The 22297-nt window shown below is 44.9% G+C and overlaps 2 protein-coding genes across 2 annotated transcripts; both read left to right on the top strand.

Moving 5' to 3' along the window:
- The first annotated feature begins 9056 nt into the window (after positions 1 to 9056).
- LOC143825889 (galactoside alpha-(1,2)-fucosyltransferase 2-like) lies at positions 9057 to 12806 on the top strand. Its single transcript, XM_077314289.1, has 2 exons — positions 9057 to 9446; positions 11619 to 12806. The coding sequence occupies exon 2, from the start codon at positions 11638 to 11640 to the stop codon at positions 12694 to 12696; it is 1059 nt and encodes a 352-aa protein (XP_077170404.1). The 5' UTR covers positions 9057 to 9446; positions 11619 to 11637; the 3' UTR covers positions 12697 to 12806.
- A 4991-nt stretch (positions 12807 to 17797) lies between these two features.
- On the top strand, positions 17798 to 22297 carry LOC143825694 (galactoside alpha-(1,2)-fucosyltransferase 2-like). Its single transcript, XM_077313932.1, has 2 exons — positions 17798 to 18201; positions 19707 to 22297. Exon 2 carries the CDS (start codon positions 19881 to 19883, stop codon positions 20934 to 20936), a length of 1056 nt encoding a protein of 351 aa, XP_077170047.1. The 5' UTR covers positions 17798 to 18201; positions 19707 to 19880; the 3' UTR covers positions 20937 to 22297.

Genomic DNA, 22297 nt, shown 5'->3' with positions numbered 1-22297 from the left:
TCAAAAAAAATAATAATAATTTTAAAATAATGTGCTGAGCCTTACATCAGAAAGTGTGTTCTTATGTTCCAATTTGACCCGGGCCTATTCTGCACACAACAGATAATGAACTTTCAATGCATTTTTAGAAGTAGATTTTCCTGTTCCGCCCAGGAAAATCCAACCGCCAAAGCACATTGAAAGTGCATTATCCTATGTGTGCGGAATGGGCCCTGCCATACAGACTGATAGAACCACATGGCCCTACTGAATTTAGCCTGTTTTAGATTAAGGAAAGGAAGGAAGGAAGCATGGTATAGTTCAATCTCATCGGATCTCAGAAGCTGAGGTGTAAAAGGCTCATTGATATTGTTGTCCTTTTATTGTAGGGGAAATGCAGCCAAGGCTGAACAGTTGTCTAGTTATCTGAACAGGTATCAAGGACCAGACCAAGGTTTCAGGGCTCAAGAGGCCCTCTTGAACAAGTTATTGCAGATAAATGAATGTATGACAAAATGGAGCAGAAATTTTGGCTATAATCTACCAGTTGAACAGTGGAGAAACTGGGTTGAAGGGGATCAAATTTACATTAAGTTGTAACCTTAAAGAAAATGTTCATAAACTGATGTGTAGATGGTATACGATGCCAGAAAAATGGGGCAAAGTGTATAAAAATACACCAGATGAATGTTGGGAATGTGAACAATTGACAGGAACTTTTCATCATATGTGGTAGACTGGTCATAAAGCAAAGACACTTTAGATACAGATACATGCATGTATGCAAAGGATTTTAAAGGCTAACCTATAAATGAGGCCAGAAGCATTTCTTTTAGGATTGATAGATTAAAAACTCATAAAATAGCCATGGGATTTTGTTTTTGCAAGACTCAAAAGGACAAGAATACCTATGACAGAGGGCTGTCTATTGAAGCGGAAAGAATTTGCAGAAATGGCTAAACTTGGATCATTGATTAGAGAGAAGATGGTAACTTCCTTTATGACCAACTGGAAACCTCTTTCTTGCAGGAAAGAGGCAAAACTGATGGGATGACTTGTGGTGTCTAAATAAATGTTGAAAGGACTTTTAATTTAATTTAAAGAAGCAACTTTGCTATGAATTGATAAACTGGAATCATAGGTAATAGGGTTGCCAGGTCTGGGTCAGGAAAAACCTGGAGAATTTGGGGGTGGAGCATGCAGAGGGCAAGGTTTGGGGTGGGGAGGGACTTCTGTTGGGTATAATGCCATTCAACCCACATTCTAACCAGCCATTTTCTCCCAGGGAACTGATGCTGTGGGAGCTTACGATCTCTTAAAATGAGTGCGGGAGTCCACATTTTGTTCACAAACCTGACTCTCAGAAGCATATGAAATATATAGTTCCACAGTAGCCCATACATGCTCAAAACGAACTTTCACCTCTTAGTATTAGAAACATAGAGTAGAATCATAGAACCATAGAGTTGGAAGGGGCCATACAGGCCATCTAGTCCAACCTCCTGCTCAGTGCTGGATCAGCCTAAAGCTTCCATGATAAGGAGCTGTCCAGGTGCTGCTTGGAGACTGTCGGTGAGGGGGAGCTCCCCACCTCCTTAGGCCATCTATTCCATGCTGAATACTCGGACTGTGAAAATTCCCCCCAATATCTAGCTTGTAGTATTCTACACACAGTTTAAACCCATGACTGCAGGTCCTACCCAGTGTTCCCAACCAGAACCGCTCCCTGCCCTCTTCCAAGTGACAACCTTGCAAATCCTTCAAGAGTGCAAACATGTCCCCTCTCGACCGCCTCTTTTCCATGCTGAACATTCCCTGATTGATCTGATTGTTCTGAAATTTAAAAAGGATCAAAACAAGCCCTGCTAGGATTGAATGATTGGGCCCTGCTATTAGGGGAGGCAGAGGTTTGATGGAAGAATTGTGAATGAGTTTTGAGGAGATGTGTTGGAAGACCCAGAAATTAAAAAAAGGTGAAATAGAATCAGGTTAGAGATGTGAATTATATGGAGAGGAGGCTTAAAGAGGAGGGTCAGTGTACAGAAGAGGAGAAAGTCAAATTTACACAGACGTGGGTCATCATAATAATAGCACAAATTATCTTGGTACCCTCTGCATCCAAGCACATACTCCTGCCTCCCAGTTACACAGTGCGGAATCTCTCCCCCATAATTGCAGGTTTCCCAAATGTTTGCCTCACCTGGAGATGGGCAGGCCAGAGATCCCTCTTTCCCTTAGCCGGCACGGGTTGCTCCGGAGGCGAGGGTAGTGGCTGTGAGTCCTTATAATGAGGTAACCAGACACCTCCCCCTCCCCAGCATTTGTATGAGAGGATTTGTTGAGAGGAGAATGACACGAATGTGAGTTCATCGGCACATTCCTGAGACAGAACACTTGCTTTTATAGCGAGTGGAAGAAGGCCTGAGGGGTGGTTCCCCCAAATGGTATTCACTTTTTGCGGAAGCAAGATGAGCGCAACGAGACCCCAGTAGCTGACTCGTAGTGAAAACTGCTCCCCTCAGCAGTCTGCTCATTCCAAGTGTATAACGGCATCGGTGAACTCCTAAAAGCAGGAAAGGGATTGTTTTCTTTTCATGGTACAAGATCGGGAATCTTGTCTGCTTATAACTTCCTTGTTAAGCTGGTTCCTGCCTGCACAACTCTGTGACGGGAAGGGTTCTTTCCCCTCTGGCTTGGGAATTAATCCCAGATGAATAACCTCTGCACATTCTATTCTCCTCTGGGCTAGGGATCATGGGTCCCTCTGCAATTTCAGGGATCGTGGATGTAGGAGAGGCTCCCGGTCATGCAATGTGTCCTCTGGGCTCTCCCTGTGCACAAAGATGGTCGGAAGAGCTAACAGGAACTCACATGAAGCAAACGGCAACCAAACACAAGCCCAGCCGCTCATAGGGAAGAATCCTGTGTGTGCAAAACGTCGCTTGCTCAACCACACAGGGTTCTACACGATGAAATGAGCCTGTGGTTTATGAGATATGATAAGAAAAAGTTTGATTTGTGAAACTAAGCAATTACAGGGAAGTCTGGAGAAGAGCCTAATGCTGGGAGCGATCGAGGGCGAAAGAAGAAGGGGACGACAGAGAATGAGGTGGCTGGATGGAGTCCCTGAAGCAGTCGGTGCGATCTTAAATGGACTCCGGGGAATGGTAGAGGACAGGAAGACCTGGAAGATGGGGTCGCGATGGGTCAGACACGACTTCGCAACTAACAACAACAAATCAAATAGTAAAAATAAGGAGTAAGCTACTGATGAAAGTAGTATATATTGAAAACGGGAGTGAATCCGGACTCCGTTTCAGCTGAGCCCTGGGATTCTGAGAAATTTGACAGATGAAGCAGTCATTTATTAGAGAGGATTTCTTGCACAGCCAGGCTGTCATTCCTTTCCTTTGGCTAGCTACTTTGTAGGATCCAGCCGGTCTTCGCTTTTGGACTCACCTGAAGGCTGGCAACCCTACGGTGCCTTTGAGTCCTAGTGCCTTTATAGGTATGCTTCAATTCTAGTTCATGGGCCTTCCGAGAGGAAGAGAAGCTGGCACCAGCAGAGGAGCAGAGAATAGAAGCAGTTAAGCTGTCACAAGTCCCTGCCTCCAGTTTTCATTGTTCGTGCCGGAATGCAGGAGTAACAAGAGCCGCCCCAGCTGTTGGAAGGATGATAAACTTAGTCGGGGTGGGGGGTGGGGCTTAGGAATGAGAGGCAATCTGCTGTGCATGTATTGGTATGTGTACGGGCCGTGGTGGACCCTGATGGGGTTTAGAATTGAGTCATACTTCGAACAGGAGATTTTGCCTTTGGTACCGGGTCTTATAATAGCGGTAGGCTTTGCAGATATGAGCCTCTTGTGCCACAGAGTGGTAAGGCAGTCTGAAAGCTCTGTCCATGAGGCTGGCAGTTCGAGCCCAGCAGCCGGCTCAAGGTTGACTCAGCCTTCCATCCTTCTGAGGTTGGTAAAATGAGTACCCAGCTTGCTGGGGGGTAAACGGTAATGACTGGGGAAGGCACTGGCAAACCACCCCGTATTGAGTCTGCCATGAAAACGCTGGAGGGCGTCACCCCAAGGGTCAGACATGACCCGGTACTTGCACCGGGGATACCTTTATCTTTACCTTTTTTTAAGGCTTTGCAGGCAGCGGATGGGTGATGAATAGGATCTCTGTAATCTCTGTTGAGTTCAAGCGGAAACTCACAGTTGGACGATCAATGGCAGAGGGGAAACATCGGGGGAACTAAGATTGCCAGTTTTGGGTTGGGAAATTCTTGGAGATTTGGGGGTACAGCCTGGGGAGGGGAGAATCTGGGGAGGGGAAAGTGTAGAATCCTAGAGTCCTAGAGTTGGAAAGGGCCAACTAGTCCAACCCCCTGCTCAATGCAGGATCAGCCTAAAGCATCCAGGATAAGTATCTGTTCAGCAGCTGTATAAAGTTGGCCAGTGAGGGGGAGCTCAGCACCTCCTTAGGCAGCCAATTCCACTGCTGGACTACTCTGTGAAAACATTTTTTTCCCTGATATCTAGCTTATATAATTCTACATGTAGTTTTAACCCATTATTGCCAGTCTTATCCTCTGATGCCAAGAGGAACCTTTCCTTGCCTTCCTAGAATCATAGAATCATAGAGTTGGAAGGGACCCCCTTGGTCATCTAGTCCAACCCCCTGCACTAGGCAGGTCACTCACAACCCTATCGCTCCTCCACTGTCACCTGCCACCCCCTTGAGCCTTCACAGAATCAGCCTCTCTGTCAGGTGGCTATCCGTCCTCTGTCTAAAAATCTCCAAAGATGGAGAACCCACCACCTCCCGAGGAAGCCTGTTCCACTGAGGAACCGCTCTGACTGTCAGGAGCTTCTTCCGGATGTTGAGACGGAATTTCTTTTGAATTAATTTCATCCCATTGGTCCTGGTCCTCTAAGTGACAACCTTTCAAATACTTCAAGAGAGCAACCCTGTCCCCTCTCAACCTCCTCTTCTCCAAGATGAACCTTCCCAAGTCTTTCCTCACAGGGCTTGGCCCCCAGGCCCTGGATCAGCCTCGTCACTCTCCTCTGCACCCTCTCAGTTTTGTTCATGTCTTTTTTGAAGCGAGGCCTTCAGAACGATGCTTCAAAAAGGACGTGGACCAGAAGTCGGCTTTTATACCCCGCTTTTCACTGCCCAAAGGAGTCTTAAAGCAGCTCAGCAGGGACCTGTTACCTTAACATTCACTCTCTAAAATTGCCATGATTTCTCATTCCAGGGGATCACCAGGGCGTGCAACTAACGTCCCACTGTACCAAATGGTGCACATGCCATGAATAAATATCATCCTGCAAGACAAATTACGGGTAAACAAAGGGATATGGCCAACACTGCCTTTCATGGTTTACTTTGGCAGCTGGTGAACAGGAAAACGGAAACCGAATAGTAAACTAGTGCTGATAAAACAGAGGCCTCAGAAGACTAGTGACTAATACAGGGAAACGTGGCAGGACCTCAGCAGGACAGAGATGGCTGAGTCCCTCCACTCGCCTGGACAATAGTTCACAGAAGGGGGAACCATGGATTAACCATAATGGATCAAAGATGGGATTCTATTCGTTCATTCGTATGTTCATTTGTTTGTTTGTTCATTCATTCATTCATTCATCATCCATCCATCCATCAATTGTCAGTCCGTCCGTCCGTCCATCCGTCTGTCCGTTCATTCATTCATTCGTTCGTTCGTTCGTTCGTTCATTCATTCATTCATTCATTCATTCATTCATTCATTCATTCATTCATCATCCATCCATCTATTCATAACTCACTTTTCTCCAAGGTTCTCAGCTCAACCCTGACAACTGGCAATGGATGGAGGGTGAAGGCTTGCCAGATCCAGACTGAGAAACTCCTGGAGATTTGGGGACAGAGGCTGGAGAGGACAGGGATCTCAGTGGGGTACAATACCACAGAGTCCACTCTCACGGCTCTGTTCTAACAGGTTCTAACAGGGCTGTGACATGCCCATGGTCACCCGGCTGGCCGCTCACCACCCTGTGAGAAGTTGTTCTTACATCGACCGTCATAACCTAATCACCTCCGGTATGTTTTTAATATGCTGTGATCTGCCCTGAGCGACTTGGAACCGATACATTTGCAGCTGCATTTTGTTTCTGGGACTTATGGGAGAAAGGGGGCGGGAGAAACAAGGTGGCCACATGTGCATGAGGAAAAAGCAGTGGTTGTAGAAGAAGAAGAAGAAGAAGAAGAAGAAGAAGAAGAAGAAGAAGAAGAAGAAGAAGAAGAAGAAGAAGAAGAAGAAGAAGAAGAAGAAGAAGAATACTATTAAAATGAAATAGAAAAAAAGAGCCCCACTAAGTTGGTTTTTATATCCCTCTTTTTCACTGCTCGGATTGCCTTCCCTTTCCTCTCCTCACAACAGACACCTCGTGAGGTAGGTGAGGCTGAGAGAGCCCTGATATTACTGAAGAAGAAGAGTTGGTTCTTATATGCCGCTTTTCTCTCCCCCAAGGAGTCTCAAAGCGGCTTACAGTCTCCTTCCCATTCCTCTCCCCACAACAGACACCCTGTGGGGTGGGTGAGGCTGAGAGAGCGCTGATATCACTGCTCGGTCAGAACAGTTTTATCAGTGCCGTGGTGAGCCCAATGTGTCCATCTTGGCACGCTGTAGCTGAATCAGAGCTCCCTGTCGATGCAGTCATGGTCTTTACAGTGGGGCAGGCTTCTTTCTTTGTTTTATTCTGGCAGTGTGTACCCCACCACCTCCCTGCATTTAAGTTATGCAAAGTTTAATGCCTAGAGGTGCTGAATGAAATAGCTCAAAAAGATTAGGTACTAATATCTTTCCCCCAGTTAACCATTTCTTTGTATTCAAGGGAGTGCCTCAGATTCAGACAAAAGGTGAGCCAAAAATTTCCCACCAAGCGTGCGTTTCCATTCATTAACCGGTTCTCTATTACCTGGTGTTTTTTTCGTATCTGGTTTCACAATCAGTTTGGCTTCCTGGTAAGACCCACGCAGGTGCCTGAGCCCCATCGAGCTCCCCTTGCAATCCGCAACGTCCCCTCCTCAGATCCAAGCATCCGGCCTGGCCCAAATTTCAGGGTGTTTTTGTGCACGTCCCTCTCATGGGTCATGCAGGAATATGTCAGCAAATGCGTTGCAATGGCGGCATATCCGGAACCCCAGGGGTTCCCTTTCTACCCTTACTCACAAAAAAAGAGTTGGTTCTTATATGTCACTTTTCTCTGCCTGAAGGAGTCTCAAAGTGGCTTCCATACACCTTCCCTTTCCTCTCCCCACAACAGACCCCTGTGAGAGAGGTGAGGCTGAGAGAGCCCTGATATTACTGCTCGGTCAAATGTTGAAAACTAAGTCAGCAACATGGTTTAAATACGACCATTGTAGATCCTCCTATCTAATGAAGATCACTAACCACAATCTCAGAGTAGCTTTTACATCACTTCGATTTGAAGCGATGCCTACAGAGGTACTGGCGGGCCGATTTAGCTGTACGCCAAAAAACCAGCATTTTTGTATTTGTGGTGCACAAGCTCTGGAGGATTTACCCCACTACATCTTTGACTGCTTACTTTATGCTCAACCCAGAGCCAAATTCCTTAATGAGATCTTACGGGGTTCTAACCTTCACTCCACTGCTGAAAAGATAATCTACCTTTTATCTGACCAGGTTGATGATGTAACATATAAAACCACCCTATTTGCCTTGGCTGCAAGGAAAATAAGGGCCAATGTTACAACCACTAAGGCAGCCTCTTAACACTCTTGCACTTTGTATGCTGTTTCGGTTTTTGTTCTTAAATTTTATATTTTTATACAGTTTCTTTTATTTTATGTAACTGTCTGCAAATTTGTATTTTATATTTTGTAAAGGCCTATGGCTATATACAAATAAATATATCTATCTATCTATCTATCCATCTACTGCTCAGTCAGAACAGTTTTATCAGTGCCGTGGCAAGCCCAAGGTTACCCAGCTGGCTGCATGTGGAGGAGGAGCGGGGAATCAAACCCAGCTCGCCAAATTAGAAGTCCGCACTCATAGCCACTACACCAAGCTGGCTCTCTTTGCAACCCTTCCCCAGAAGTCTCCATCTTTGGGATGCTGGAAAGCTCTGCTTGTTCCTGGTCCTCCCTCCCAAAAGGAAATACAGTTTGGTTTGAATGTGCAGTAGACCTAACACCAGGAAAGAGGTGTGTGTTCCAGTGATGTGGGAATCTCTGCTCTAGAGGGAGGGGAATCCTCAGAGGAGGAATTCATCTGATGATCTCCGCAAAATCTTGTGGTGTGCACAAGATTCATCTAGGAGAATTATATATGAATCATTACGCGGATGGTTAGAAGTTCATAGAAACATAGAATCATAGAGTTGGAAGGGACCTCATGGGTCATCTAGCCCAACCCCCTGCACTATGCAGGACACTCACAACCCTCTCGCTCATCCACTGTCACCTGCGACCCCCTTGAGCCTTCAGAGAATCGGCCTCTCCATCAGATGGCTATCTAGCCTCTGTTTAAAAATTTCCAAAGATGGAGAACCCACCACCTCCCGTGGAAGCCTGCTCCACTGAGGAACCGCTCTGACTGTCAGGAACTTCTTCCGGATGTTGTTGTGCTGCTGGTGAATTCTTACACATTCTTTCTGAAATCCACATATGGTCAGGCTGTCCAGTAGACCAGGGGTAGTCAACCTGTGGTCCTCCAGATGTTCATGGATTACAATTCCCATGAGCCCCTGCCAGCAAATGCTGGCAGGGGCTCATGGGAAATGTAGTCCATGAACATCTGGAGGACCACAGGTTGACTATCCCTACAGTAGACCACAGTTCAGGGGTCCTCAACAGAGCGCCCGTGGGCACCCAGAGCATGCCGACATGTCCCCCGGTGCCTGCCTCGTGTTTCCAGTAAGGGGGTGGGGCTGCGTAGGCTTCTAGAGTTGCTCAGGTTTATGATGGTATTGCTTACTGGGATTTTATGCAAAGTACTTTACCTGTTCAAATAGCAGAGCAAAATTCCACGAACAAACTTCCTTCTGACTAAACACAGCAGGTCATCGCACCTGAGTGGAACTTACCTTGCTGGAATTCATCAGATCTTTCCAATCTGAATATATATATATATTTTTAAATAATCCAGGTGCAGTTTGTTGACTTTACTACGTCAATATTTAGAAACTATTCAGAAAAATCATGTAGGTTCCTATCTATATCCAGCCAGTATCTCTTTCTCATTGTCCATATCAGAGGTGCCACAGTGGGTGAGCGAGATAAAGCTGGAAACAGCCTTGGGCAAGTAAAAAGAGAGCTGGCAGGAGAAAGGGGGGGGGGAAATCAGAGCAGGGACTAAGACTTGCTGCTCAACTCCTGAGAAGCCTAGGAATAGGATCACGTGAATTCGTGGACATGGAATGAATGAGGAGAAAGGAACAGGAGAAGAACTGAAGAATAAGGTAAGCCAAGAGGGATTTCTTGGCTCTGGAATAGAGGGAGGATGGTAGACCTTGGGCTAAATTATGGATTTCTTTGGCCGGACAAGGCTGTGGTAGATCATTGTAGCCTGGGGGGACAGGAGATATATGGAGGGCGGGGGAGGACGTGCTATTCCTATGACCCTAAATGGACTGGGGGAGGGGCTCTCCCTGGGGTTTCTCTCTAATGTGATGATCAGTGAGAAGGAAATATACAAATTATATGCTCTCGCATGAAATATCTTCAAGTGGGCAGCCGTGTTGGTCTGAACCTGTAGCACGTTTAAGGATGCTTATCCCTTGAATAAAACTTTTGTGTACCGTCCACTTTAACGTGTGGTGCCTCCTGCCCGATCAGGGGAATGAAGAACCAGTTTTGTTTTGGGCTACCCCATACCTCGTGCCCTCCACGTGTCTCCCCCCCCCCCAAGATGGTCTCCTTCCAGGTGCAATGGAACTGTGTCTGAACTACAGCTTACTTTTTCTGCAAGACCCTCCCTAGCACGAAGCGTCTTTTAAGCATTGTTTCTGAAAGGTGCTTTTCACCAATTCATTTCTCACCTGCCTGCCTGAGACGGGCAATTAGCCATGCAGAGAAGCTCTTTAGTTATGCAGATTAGTGACTGCATTAGAGAACAAAGCGGAGCTGGCAAAACTACAGGGGGCAGGGCTATGAGTTGCTTCATGCAGAGAGCATTGCAACGTAGTTTTTCAGCAGACTATATCCAATGCAGAACAACGGATTGCAATATAATAAAGCGGTCTAAACTGGTTGTTTTATAAACTGTTTCATTTGGCTCCGTGCAGAATACCTCTTGGTCTGCTTGAAATATGTGCTTCTAGATGGGGGGGGGGGGGGAAACCTTTGCCTTATACAAGACAAGGACTTATGAGGTGTCTGTCTGTTTTGCCTCCCCTCAGGCTGAAAGAAGCACAGGATAGCATAGTGGTAGCAGTGGAAGGGAAATGAACCTAAACCCCCATAGTCGGCCTGTAAAAATAAGAAAGCAGATCCTATCTTTGGGATGCGGATCAATGAACATTAGCGTTCGCCATCTGTTCAGCCGGATGTGGAAAGTAGGAGAAACCAGAGAGACTCTCCCAGATGGAATCTCTCACTGTATTCCCTCTCCCCGCATTATTTCTTCTTTCCTTCCTTGTGGCAGACCCTGCTGCCTCTCCCAATTTTTCCTCTCTCACCCACCGACCTACCAATTTTGTTTCCCCTTCAGTGCTCTCTCCTTTCCCTGTTTCTTCATCTCCCTTTGATTAACAGTCACCGAGGCATGGAATTCTGCGCAAAAACCATGAACCGGAATACTCTTTTGAAATAAACCTTTCTGAAACACCTCAAGCTGGGTGGCTAGCTATTAAGTTAATTACGCATTGGGTAGAGAAGTCCTTCCTTTGTCAAAATAAGGTTATGATGACACTCTAAAGATGAAGGAATTTCTCGTGGCCTAAGACTTGTGAGGCAGGAGTCACATTGTGAGATGCAGGCAAGGTGACATTAAGTTGGCACGTACCCAAAACTGGCATAAGCAAATGGAGGGGCGAACTGACCCATGAAAATTCAGACCGAAATATTTCAGACACAGCTATGGCAGTGAAAATTCAGTCTCGAATTTTAAAATTATTATTATAATCACATATATCATATGATTATAGATCATAGCTAGAGATGTAGTTACTTGTCTTTCTTTTTTCCTGGCAAGAATGTTAATCCCTAAATAAACCTTTACCTATTCTTCAATAAGGTTGTGCATCATTGCAGTTGTGATCACTGCGCCAACATCCAGGAGGCTCAAATCAGGAACGGGGGTGGGAAGAAGGAAAAAGAGCAAAAATAGAAGAGCTGGTTTTATACCCTGCTTTTCACTGCCAGGAGGAGTCTCAAAGCGGCTCATAACCACCTTCCCTTCCTCTCCACACAACAGATACCCTGTGAGGTAGGTGGGACTGAGAGAGCTCTGAGGGAAACTGCTCTGTGAGAACAGGACTGTGACACCCAGCTGGCTGCATGTGGAGGAGTGGGGGAATCAAACCCGCTCTTAATCGCTACACCAAGCTGACAGAAGCAGTTGGAGGGATTCACTGTTGAGTAGTCTCCATTAACCAAGTACTTTGTTTCATTCCATTTTGCTCTTTCTGCAGGTGTCCGGATTTCGGAACTATGCATCTTCCAGAGAGATGTAACTTCACTCAATTGTTTCTTGTGATCTGCCTATGTTTTTTTAGCCTTGTGTCCTTCTCCACCTTTTGGCACCTGCAGAGAAAGAATTCTTACTCGTGGTGGTGGACAATCAGTGTCAAAAACACATCTGGTCCCCCAAAGCATGAGCACACGACTCCTAGCGTATCTTCTATTAGGAATAAAGATGGAGGAATGTGGACGGTGAACTCAATTGGGCGTTTGGGGAATCAGATGGGAGAATACGCCACCCTCTACGCCTTAGCCAAACTTAATGGGCATCAAGCCTACATCCTTCCTGCCATGCACCGGTATCTAGCACCAATATTCAAGCTCACTTTGCCTATGATCCCTTCTGAACTGGTTGGCAAGATCCCCTGGAGGAACTACGGCCTCCATGATTGGATGTCAGAAGAGTACCGTCACATCCAGGGCAAATATGTCCGGTTATCAGGGTACCCTTGTTCTTATACCTTTTATCACCACATCCGCCATGAGATACTTCAGGAGTTCGCCTTCCATGACTACATCAAGGAGGACGCCAATAGATACCTTCTGCAGATACGGGGACAGCGCAAGACGGTAACATACATTGGAGTGCATGTCCGGAGGGGGGATTATGTTCACGTGATGCCCAACATCTGGAAAGGGGTAGTGGCTGACAAAAATTACTTGGACAAAGCCATGAATTACTTCAGGGAGAAGTACCACGACGCTGTCTTCGTGGTCGTCAGCAATGGGATGGCTTGGTGCAAGGAAAACATGGATGCTTCCAGAGGAGATGTTTACTTTGCTGGTGACGGGCAGGAGTCATCTCCAGGGAGGGATTTTGCTCTCATTGCTCATTGCAACCATACCATAATGACCATTGGGACCTTTGGCATCTGGGCCGGCTACCTCGTCGGGGGAGAAACTATTTACTTGGCCAACTACACCCTCCCGGACTCACCGTTCCTCAAGGTCTTTAAGCCGTCTGCAGCCTTCTTGCCTGAATGGATTGGGATCCCTGCAGACCTTTCTCCTTTGCTGCCCAAGTCATAACTTAGGCGCTGACTTCTACTTAATTAGACAATAGTAGGGAAATTTGTATGTCTATGAACTGGTCCTACTAGGTGTATGTCACGGAAGATGCTCATACTTTTCCCAGCAAGAAGAGGAGAGGAGAGGGGAGGGGAGGGGAGGGGAGGGGAGGGGAGAGGAGAGGAGAGGAGAGGAGAGGAGAGGAGAGGAGAGGAGAGGAGAGGAGAGGAGAGGAGAGGAGAGGAGAGGAGAGGAGAGGAGAGGAGGGAGAGGAGAGGAGAGGAGAGGAGAGTTGGAAGGGACCATACAGGCCGTCTAACCCTCTTCTCAGTACATGATCAGAAGAAGAAGAAGAGTTGGTTCTTATATGCCACTTTTCTCTACCTGAAGGAGTCTCAAAGTGGCTTACAATCTTCTTCCCTTTCCTCTCCCCACAACAGACACCCTGTGAGGTGGGTGAGGCTAAGAGAGCCCTGATATCACTGCTCGGTGAGAACAGCTTTATCAGTGCTATGGTGAGCCCAAGGCCGCCCAGTTTGCTGCATGCAGGGAAGCATTGAATCAAACTTGCCTCACCAGATTAGAAGTCCGCACTCCTAACCACCGCACCACACTGGCTCTAAAGCCTAAAGCATCCATGACAAATAGCTGCCCAGTTGTTGGTTAAAGACTCCCAGTAAGGGGGGGGGGTGTTCATCACCTTAGACAACCCATTCTGGGTTCCTAACAGGTTAAGAACTTCCTCAGACCTTTGGGTTTGGTGATAGCACCTTATATTTCCTGTTGTACTTCATGCACTTTACCAGGATATTCGAGGCACTTGATGTGACTCGAGGGCACTTTGCACACACACTTGTGGGTAACCTGAGTTAGGCTGGGAGTATTGGACGGGGGCCTGAAGTGGTCCTGTGGAACTGCTATTTGCTACTGAAGCAATCATACATGTTTACCTAATGGGGCTACAAAATGTCTCCCAGCCTCTGTTGAAAGAAAGAAGATTGCACCAGTCTTCTAAATTTGCTTAGTTACCTCGTGGGTGGTGTCCAGTTAGTATCAGGTCGATGGGCATGAGAAGGAAGCGTTTCATCCTTCTCATCCCTAGCATCTTTCTCTCAGCACTAAACAGGTCCCAAAGGCACTGTTGGAAATAAAACATTTCCCCCGACAGCTTCCTATAAAACGGATTAGAATGGGAACATTTTGTTGGCCGAGGGAGGTTGAAGGTTCATCTTCAGGCACACTGTGGTCTCAGTCCTAATCGCATAAGAAGGCATGTGAGATGTGTAGGTTTTTGAAAACCCTAATACATTTTACATGTGTGATATCTATGCACAGGCACATTATTACAAAACAGAAACAATTCTCCTTGCAATTCACCGCAGTTTATAAGCACGGCGTGTACTAATCACGCCATGCTTATAAAATTAAATCTATTGAAGATCATGGCAATGGGAAGCCAGCTATGGAACGCCGTTTCAGGAAATTGTTTTCAAGCCGCTCTAATCTTCAATAATACAGCAGCTACAACACTGTAATGCCAAGTAAACATTGAAAAATATCACGCTACGTGCGTTTTCTTAACGAAACGTTCCAAATCATGACTCACCAAGAAGACACATAAACCTTCCCACATTCACAACAATGATCTTTTTTTAAAGTTCGGGGGGAAGGGGGAAGCACTGAAATGTAATGAAAGTAAGAAAATAATATGAACAATAATGGCTCATCATATAAATGCTATTAAAATGAAATAGAAAAAAAGAACCCCACTGAGTTGGTTTTTATATCCCTCTTTTTCACTGCTCGGATTGCCTTCCCTTTCCTCGCCTCGCAACAGACACCTCGTGAGGTAGGTGAGGCTGAGAGAGCCCTGATATTACTGAAGAAGAAGAGTTGGTTCTTATATGCCGCTTTTCTCTCCCCCAAGTAGTCTCAAAGCAGCTTACAGTCGCCTTCCCTTTCCTCTCCCCACAACAGACACCCTGTGAGGGAGGTGAGGCTGAGAGAGCCCTGATATTACTGAAGAAGAAGAAGAGTTGGTTCTTATATGCCATTTTTCTCTCCCCCAAGGAGTCTCAAAGCGGCTTACAGTCGCCTTCCCTTTCCTCTCCCCACAACAGACACCTCGGGGGCTGAGAGTGCCCTGATATTACTGCTGTGTGAGAACAGCTCAGGGTTGTGATGAGCCCAAGATCACCCAGCTGGCTGCATGTGGAGGAGTGGGGAAATCAAACCTGGCTCGCCAGATTAGAAACCACTGCTCTTAACCACTGCACCACGCTGGCTAGAGGAAACCTCCCAATCTTATTTTTAGAGAAAATTTTGAAGATTTTTTTTCTTCAAAAGAGAGACACACAAAATCCTTGTTGACGCTCTGACTTACATTCTGTAAAGTGGGTAGAGGAAGTAGAATGGGAATTGACCTGACCTTCCCAAAAGCTTAGAACGTAGCACTGATTATCCTCCACTTATAGAAAAGAGGTAAAATCTGGGAGTAGTTGGAGTTGTTACCACGCTGTGGCCTCCTTCTTTCTCATGTGGTGGCCTTGGATTAAAATTCATGAGGAATTGCTGAGGGTACTTAAAATCTAGTTTTCTTTAGATCCGAAATGTATGTTATTAGGTATCTTTCCGGATAGTGTGCCCACACATGCAAGAGAATTCTGCTACTAGACTTCTGCTACTAAACTTCTAACAGCCTCAAGATGGAAGCAGCCATAACTACACAACTAGGATTTATTGCTTAAGAAGCTAAGAGAATATGCTGCTATGGTGAATCTCTCCAGTTTGATGACTAGAAGACCACATGAGGAATTTTATGAATGCTGGGACTTCTTAAAACTCGTTCATTTATAGTGTACAGTTCAACGTATTGATCTTTTCCTTTTCTTCCTTGTTTCTCTATTGGTATAAGATAAATAAAACATTCTTTTTAAAAAGAAGTAAGAAAACAAGAAATATCCAAGGTAGAGTTCAAACCTTGCTACTGAATCCAATAAATGAATGTACTTTGATTTTATTTGTAAGAGAGTCCTTCTTGGGTCCCTAGATTTCAAAAGGTTTTGTTGGAATTTATGAATTTTCTTTTTCCATTTTCTTTTTCCATTCAATGTTATCCAAGTGGCACTTCTATATCCTTATTCCGTATACCTGAGCAACGGTCTAAAATTCTGACTTTGACAGGTCTTACTGTCATTCCAATATAGATCAACGAGCAAAGACATAAAAGATATAAATAGCTGCCTTCAAATTACATTTTGATAGGTGTGCAAATTTCTTATAGAATGAAGTCTTAACCCAGCTGAATTCTTTTAACTGCAGTGTTCAATGACACTGCATTTATAGTGCCCATAAGCAGATAAGGAATTTTTTGTTGTGTCCATCCCATTAAGAGAGATGGGTAATCAATGTCAGTGATCAAGAAGTTTCATTAGTCCTCTTCAGACTCTGCCTTTATACACAAGACACCTAATGCCCCCCAACTTGTTAGGGCATTTGTTTTAGCTTGCCATAATGCCATCCCATCTAAAGTATTACAGGGAAGATATTATTGTATTCCATATTCAATCTTCTGAAAGTGATGAGAATTGATTGCTGAATTCTCTGCATGACTAGGAGCCAAGGGTGCCAGAACTGTCGATGTCAGCAAGGAGACCCCTCTTTTAGAGGGCAGTTTAGAGATTATCCATCAACACCTTTCCTTTAATATCATGGTACAATGTCATCTGTTATACCCTATCTAGCCAAAATGACACAAAACAGCTGTCAGCTATTTCATGAGTATAAACTAGCATGGATGATAGTCTCCAGGACAAACCTGGCCACATAGTTTAGCTTTTGAAAGGCTGGCTCACTAACTACCTCTTTCACACCCCATAGAGCTACATAATTTAGGACAATAGGTTTCTCGAGAACTAGCAACTAATGCATATTTCACAATCAGCATAATTGCCATATTAATGTAATATATCATAGAAGGGAATCTATGAGTTGCTGATTAGAGACTACCTCTCAGAGGAGGGGTCTGGCTCCTAACCAGACAAGCTTCCTTCTTTGCTTTATTTTGCCTGCCTCTACTGGACACACTGCCTCCCTGAGGTTCAGTTATGAAATCTCAGTGATGATAGGTGCTGGATTAAATAGCTTTTAAAAAGTTCTGTTATATTTTACCTTGTTAGTTTTCTTTTAACTTTCAAGGAAGTGTCTCTGAGTCAGGCTAAAGGTGAACAATATAATTTCCACCCAGTGGAAATTCTAGTCATTGCCGTTTGTTCTATTTGTTTTCACAATCACAGTCATTTTGACTTCCTGGTAAGACCCAAGCAGGTGCCAGACACCCTGCAATCTGCAGTGTCCCCTCATCAAATCCAAATGTCAGGCGTGGCCCCAAATTTTGGGTGGGAATGTATCAACAAATGGCTTGTAATACCTGTGAATCCCAAACCCCAGGGATTACCTTTCATAACTTAGTCACTAAAGAGATTTTTTGATAGTCAGTCACCTAGGTCTGAGGGGGGGATACTGATTCATAAAGGAGAATTTGATGTATATCCTTATGCTATTTGTTAGGAAGTCTGTTTATTATACATTCTTTTTGAGATCCATATATGGAGAAGAGGAGATATTTGTTGGCCAGGCTGTCCAATAGTTCAGGGGTCCCCATTCTGGTGGTGCCCCTGGGCTCCCTGGCATCTGCCAAAATTATCCGTGGTGCCAGCCAAGTGTTTTGAGCAAATAGGTGGGGCCAAGTAGGCCTTTTGAGTTTCTCAAGTTTGTAATCTTATGCTGACAGGTACAAAGAGCAGAACACAATGAGACTTCGTTCTTATTAAATACAATAGGTCAGACCTGCTAAATGCTTAATGCAATGAAGTAGAAGTTCTCTACCTGGAATCAATCAGTTCTTTCCAGTTTGAATTTTTATATTTTAGGTGAAGTTTGATGATATAAGTACCTTAATTTTTAGCAATTTCTTAAAAAATCATTTATGTTCCTATCAAAATCCAGCCAGAATCTCAGGCAATTGAACAAGTTCATTTGGATTTATAAAAGATCCAAGATTGGATTCAAGATCTTGCAGGATGACCAAAGAAGGGGGGATCTTAAATGTCCCCAATATTAAGCTATATTATCATGCAGCAGGACTTGTGTGGATTTCCAACTGGGTGAAAGAACCACTAGGAAGATAGAGAGACAGAAGAAGCAGGTCTTGAGACTGGGTTGCATAACCGACTTCGGCCAAGCGAGAAGAAGCAAGCATGTCAGGACCACCACGTGGAGAAGAAAAATCCATCCAGAATCTCTTTCTTACTGTACATGTCAGATATGCAACTGTGAGTGGATGGAATAAAGCAATGGCTGGAAACTTGAGGAAGTAAAAAGAGAGCTGGCAAGAGAAAGGAAACAATCAGGGCAGGGACTAAGACTTGCTGCTGAACTCCCAGGAAGCCTAGGAATAGGATCAGGTGACTTCGTGGCCATGGAATGAATGAGGAGAAAGGATCAGGAGAAGAACTGAAGAATAAGGTAAGGCGAGAGGAACTTCTTGGCTTTGGAGTAGAGGGAGGATGGTAGACCTTGGGTTAAAGTATGGATTTCTTTGGCCAGATAAGGGCATTGTAGAGGAGATATGGAAGGGGCTTCTGTTCCTATGCCTCTAAAGGGGCTGGGGGGTCTCATTCAAGTATCTCCCTCATGTGGTGTCCAACGACAAGCAAATGTACAAAGTATATGTTTCTCACATGAGATATATTCAAGTGGGTAGTTGTGTTGGTCTGAACTTGAACTTGTAGCTGAACAAAATTTGAATACAATGGGCACCTTTAAGAATCCTAGAATCCTAGAGCTGGAAGGGGCTATGCAGGCCATCTAGTTCAACCCCCTCCTCAATGCCACTGTTTGAAGACCACCAGTGAGGGGGAGCTCACTTCCTCCGTAGGCAGTCTATTCCACTGCTGAACTACTCTGATGGTGAAATTTTTTTCCCTGTAATCTAGCCAGTACCATTCCACGTGTAGTTTAAAGCCATTACTGCAGGTAACCACATAGCTTGAATAAAACTTTGTTGGTCTTAAAGGTGCCATTGGGCATGAAATATATGTTCAGGGGCACACGCAGGATTCCTAAGTTCCTTTCTACTGTCTTGATGAGATTCATTTCAGTGTTCTGCATTCAGATTCAACTTTTTCCATTAGAGATTTGCGCAAAAACCAGTCTGTCCCTCTGGCCCCGGATGTCCCCGGCATCATGTTGGGACGTGGTATCTATTCTCAGCATTCCTCCCCACTCCAAATTCACTCTCAGCTTTTCCAACAGGTCTGAGGGACCTGACAACCCTTTTCACAGTGGTGGTGGTGTTCCCCCTCCCCACTTTTCAATATCGCAAGAGGGCTACTGAGGATATTTTTCTCCCTAGATATTTCTGGTTTTGCTTATCAGCAAAAAAGAACGACCAGAATTGGACGCCCAAAGGTGACTTGCCATGTCTTATTTCCTGCTCCCCAAAAGTATACAAGTCAAAGTTGAAACTCTGTTCACCTTTGGACATGGCAGTAAAATAAGGTGATCAGATTTTAACATTGGTAAAGTGGGACACCATTGACCGGGGGGGGGGGTTGATTTAAAATGTGGTTTATACGGAGCAACATAAAGTTTCATAGAATGCAAAAATAGTATTGTAATATAAATATATAAGTATATAAGTATATAAGTATATAAGTATATAAGTATATAAATATATAAATATATAAATATAAAATTTCAGCATAAATACAATTTGCCAGGTACCCCCAGATGTCCCTCCAAAAGTGGGACAATCTGGTCACCTTACAGTAAAAATTCAAAAACAAAAGAATATTTTATATTAATCATTTCCCTCTCTCTCTCTCTCTCTCTCTCTCTCTCTCTCTCTCTCTCTCTCTCTCTCTCTCTCTCTCTCTCTCTCTCTCAGTTAAAGACGTAGATAGGAATCTCCGCTCCTCTTTCCTATCAGGTATATTAATTCCTAAATAAACCTTTTTCTATTTAAAAAGGATGTGCACTGTTGCTGTGTCAAATCAAGAATGTGGGAGAGGATAAGGAAGAAGAACACAAAGATGCTACATTTGGTGGATCGCTGGAGTAGCATCCATAAACCGAGGTCTTTGTCTTGATTCAGCCGTTTCACTGCATTTTGCTCTTTCTGTTGGTGTCCTGATTTTGGAGCTATGCATCTTCCAGGAAGACGCATCTTCAGACCGTTATTCCTTTTGGTTTGCCTATCTTTTTTTAGCCTTATGTCAGTCTCCACATTTTGGTACCTGCAGAGAAACAAGTCTTACTCGGAGTGGTGGAAGATCAGGGTCAAAAACACATCTGGTCCCCCAGAGCTTGGACACACGACTCCTAGCGTATCCATCAGGAATAAAGATAGAGGGATGTGGACGGTGAATTCAATTGGGCGTTTGGGGAATCAGATGGGAGAATACGCCACCCTCTACGCCTTAGCCAAACTTAATGGCCATCAAGCCTACATCCTTCCTGCCATGCACCAGCAACTAGCAACAATATTCAAGCTCACTTTGCCTATGATCCCTTCTGAACTGGTTGGCAAGATCCCCTGGAGGAACTACGGACTCCATGATTGGATGTCAGAGGAGTACCGTCACATTGAGGGCAAGTATGTGCAGCTCACAGGGTACCCTTGTTCTTATACCTTTTATGACCACATCCGCCATGAGATACTTCAGGAGTTTGCCTTCCATGACTACATCAAGGAGGACGCCAATAGATACCTTCTGCAGCTGCGTGGGCCGCGGAAGACTGTAACGTACATTGGAGTGCACGTCCGGAGGGGGGATTATGTTCACGTGATGCCCAACATCTGGAAAGGGGTAGTGGCTGACAAAAGTTACTTGGACAAAGCCATGAATTACTTCAGGGAGAAGTACCACGACGCTGTCTTCGTGGTCGTCAGCAATGAGATGGCTTGGTGCAAGGAAAACATGGATGCTTCCAGAGGAGATGTTTACTTTGCTGGTGACGGGCAGGAGTCATCTCCAGGGAGGGATTTTGCTCTCATTGCTCATTGCAACCATACCATAATGACCATTGGGACCTTTGGCATCTGGGCCGGCTACCTCGTCGGGGGAGAAACTGTTTACTTGGCCAACTACACCCTCCCGGACTCACCGTTCCTCGAGGTCTTTAAGCCGTCTGCAGCCTTCTTGCCTGACTGGATTGGGATCCCCGCGGACCTTTCTCCTTTGCTGCCCAAGTCATAAATTAGGCCCTGACTTGTACTTAATTAGATGATAATATCAAATCTGTGTTTCCATGAACCAGTTCCACTAGAATGGGTGTCAGAGATGATCAAAAGCTTTGCTAGCCAAAAACTCAAGAGTCTTGATTCCCATCCAGTTAAGAATGTCCTTGGATCTTTGGGGGCTGGAGACAGCACCTCATATCTCCTACTGCATTTCATGCATTTGAGCAGGATATACAAAGCACTACTGGCACATTCACACGTAATGTGAGACTAGTTTGCCACCTCCTCTTCCTTTGAAATTCTGGGAATTGTAGATCTGTAAGTAAGGATCTGGAGAACATTTGATAAGAACAATCAACTTAAGAATTCCAACAGTCCTTCATCTAGAGTCCTGCTTTCCAAAAGGACCTATCAGAAGCCTCTGAAATGGATACCAGTAAGGCATGGAGGTCAAAGGCTCTGTGTTTTGTTGCATCCAAGCAGAGGTACACATTAAGGTTTTGCTCTGCCAGGATGCTTGACTGGCACTGATGTAGATCTTCCCTCCTAGGCATTTGTCTGATCATCTTGGGGTAGCAAATTCCAGGCCATTCCGCACAACTTAAATGTAGCCGAAGTCTTACCTTTGGTAAAAGCTATTAATTCAATGTTCCACATGACGTCGTAAACAAACCACAAAACTCCCGCCAAACTCCAGCAATAATCGGAATTTTATTGGGGGGGGGGGAAATGACTTTTAGGAGCAATTATCAGTCCAATCAAACTAATATCAAAAGGCCATTGGACTCACGATGGAAAGAGGTGGATTAGGTTTGCCTGAAATGATATTTTGTGTCCTGTTGTCTAGTTTGGAAGAAAGAGTGGGTCATGTTGAAGAACACAAGGTTACTGGACTTAAAAGGCTATGATTTGAGATATGGGTGGCAAGCCTATCTGTAGTGTGACAAATCTAAAGTTAATATAGACGTTAAAATGTATTTTATTGGGCGGATCAAAGGGGACCTGGAGTTGACTCTGAAGGGTGGCGTTTTTGCATTGGTCCCGGCCTCAGAGCCAACCCTATGAAGTAGATATATAAAATTCTATGCAACCCTCTGTTCCGTGCACCGGCTTGATAAATACGAGTACCCTGTGACTATTTGTTTTAGCTGAAGCTAAAATTTAAAAAATTGAAATATTTTCCAGTCTAGCATTTTTGTGTGTGTGTGTAACTCATGCCCGGCAAAGTACCCAGCTTGGCCCCAAGCTGACAAAACCACCCTTGTTTCTCACTTGCCTAGAAGGCCCCTTGCTGGTTTGCCTTTGGTCAGTGATGCCTGGATGGTATTTTACCCGCACACCTGTGAGCAACCTGGGTTAGGTATGGGAACACGGCAA

This window comes from Paroedura picta, chromosome 16, assembly GCF_049243985.1.
Source record: "Paroedura picta isolate Pp20150507F chromosome 16, Ppicta_v3.0, whole genome shotgun sequence".
Taxonomy (NCBI): Eukaryota; Metazoa; Chordata; class Lepidosauria; order Squamata; family Gekkonidae; genus Paroedura; species Paroedura picta.
This window is presented reverse-complemented; position numbering and strand designations above follow the sequence as displayed.

Coding starts and splice junctions, on each gene's coding strand:
- LOC143825889 (XM_077314289.1), top strand. CDS start 11,638: ATGCATCTTCCAGAGAGATGTAACTTCACTCAATTGTTTCTTGTGATC.
- LOC143825694 (XM_077313932.1), top strand. CDS start 19,881: ATGCATCTTCCAGGAAGACGCATCTTCAGACCGTTATTCCTTTTGGTT.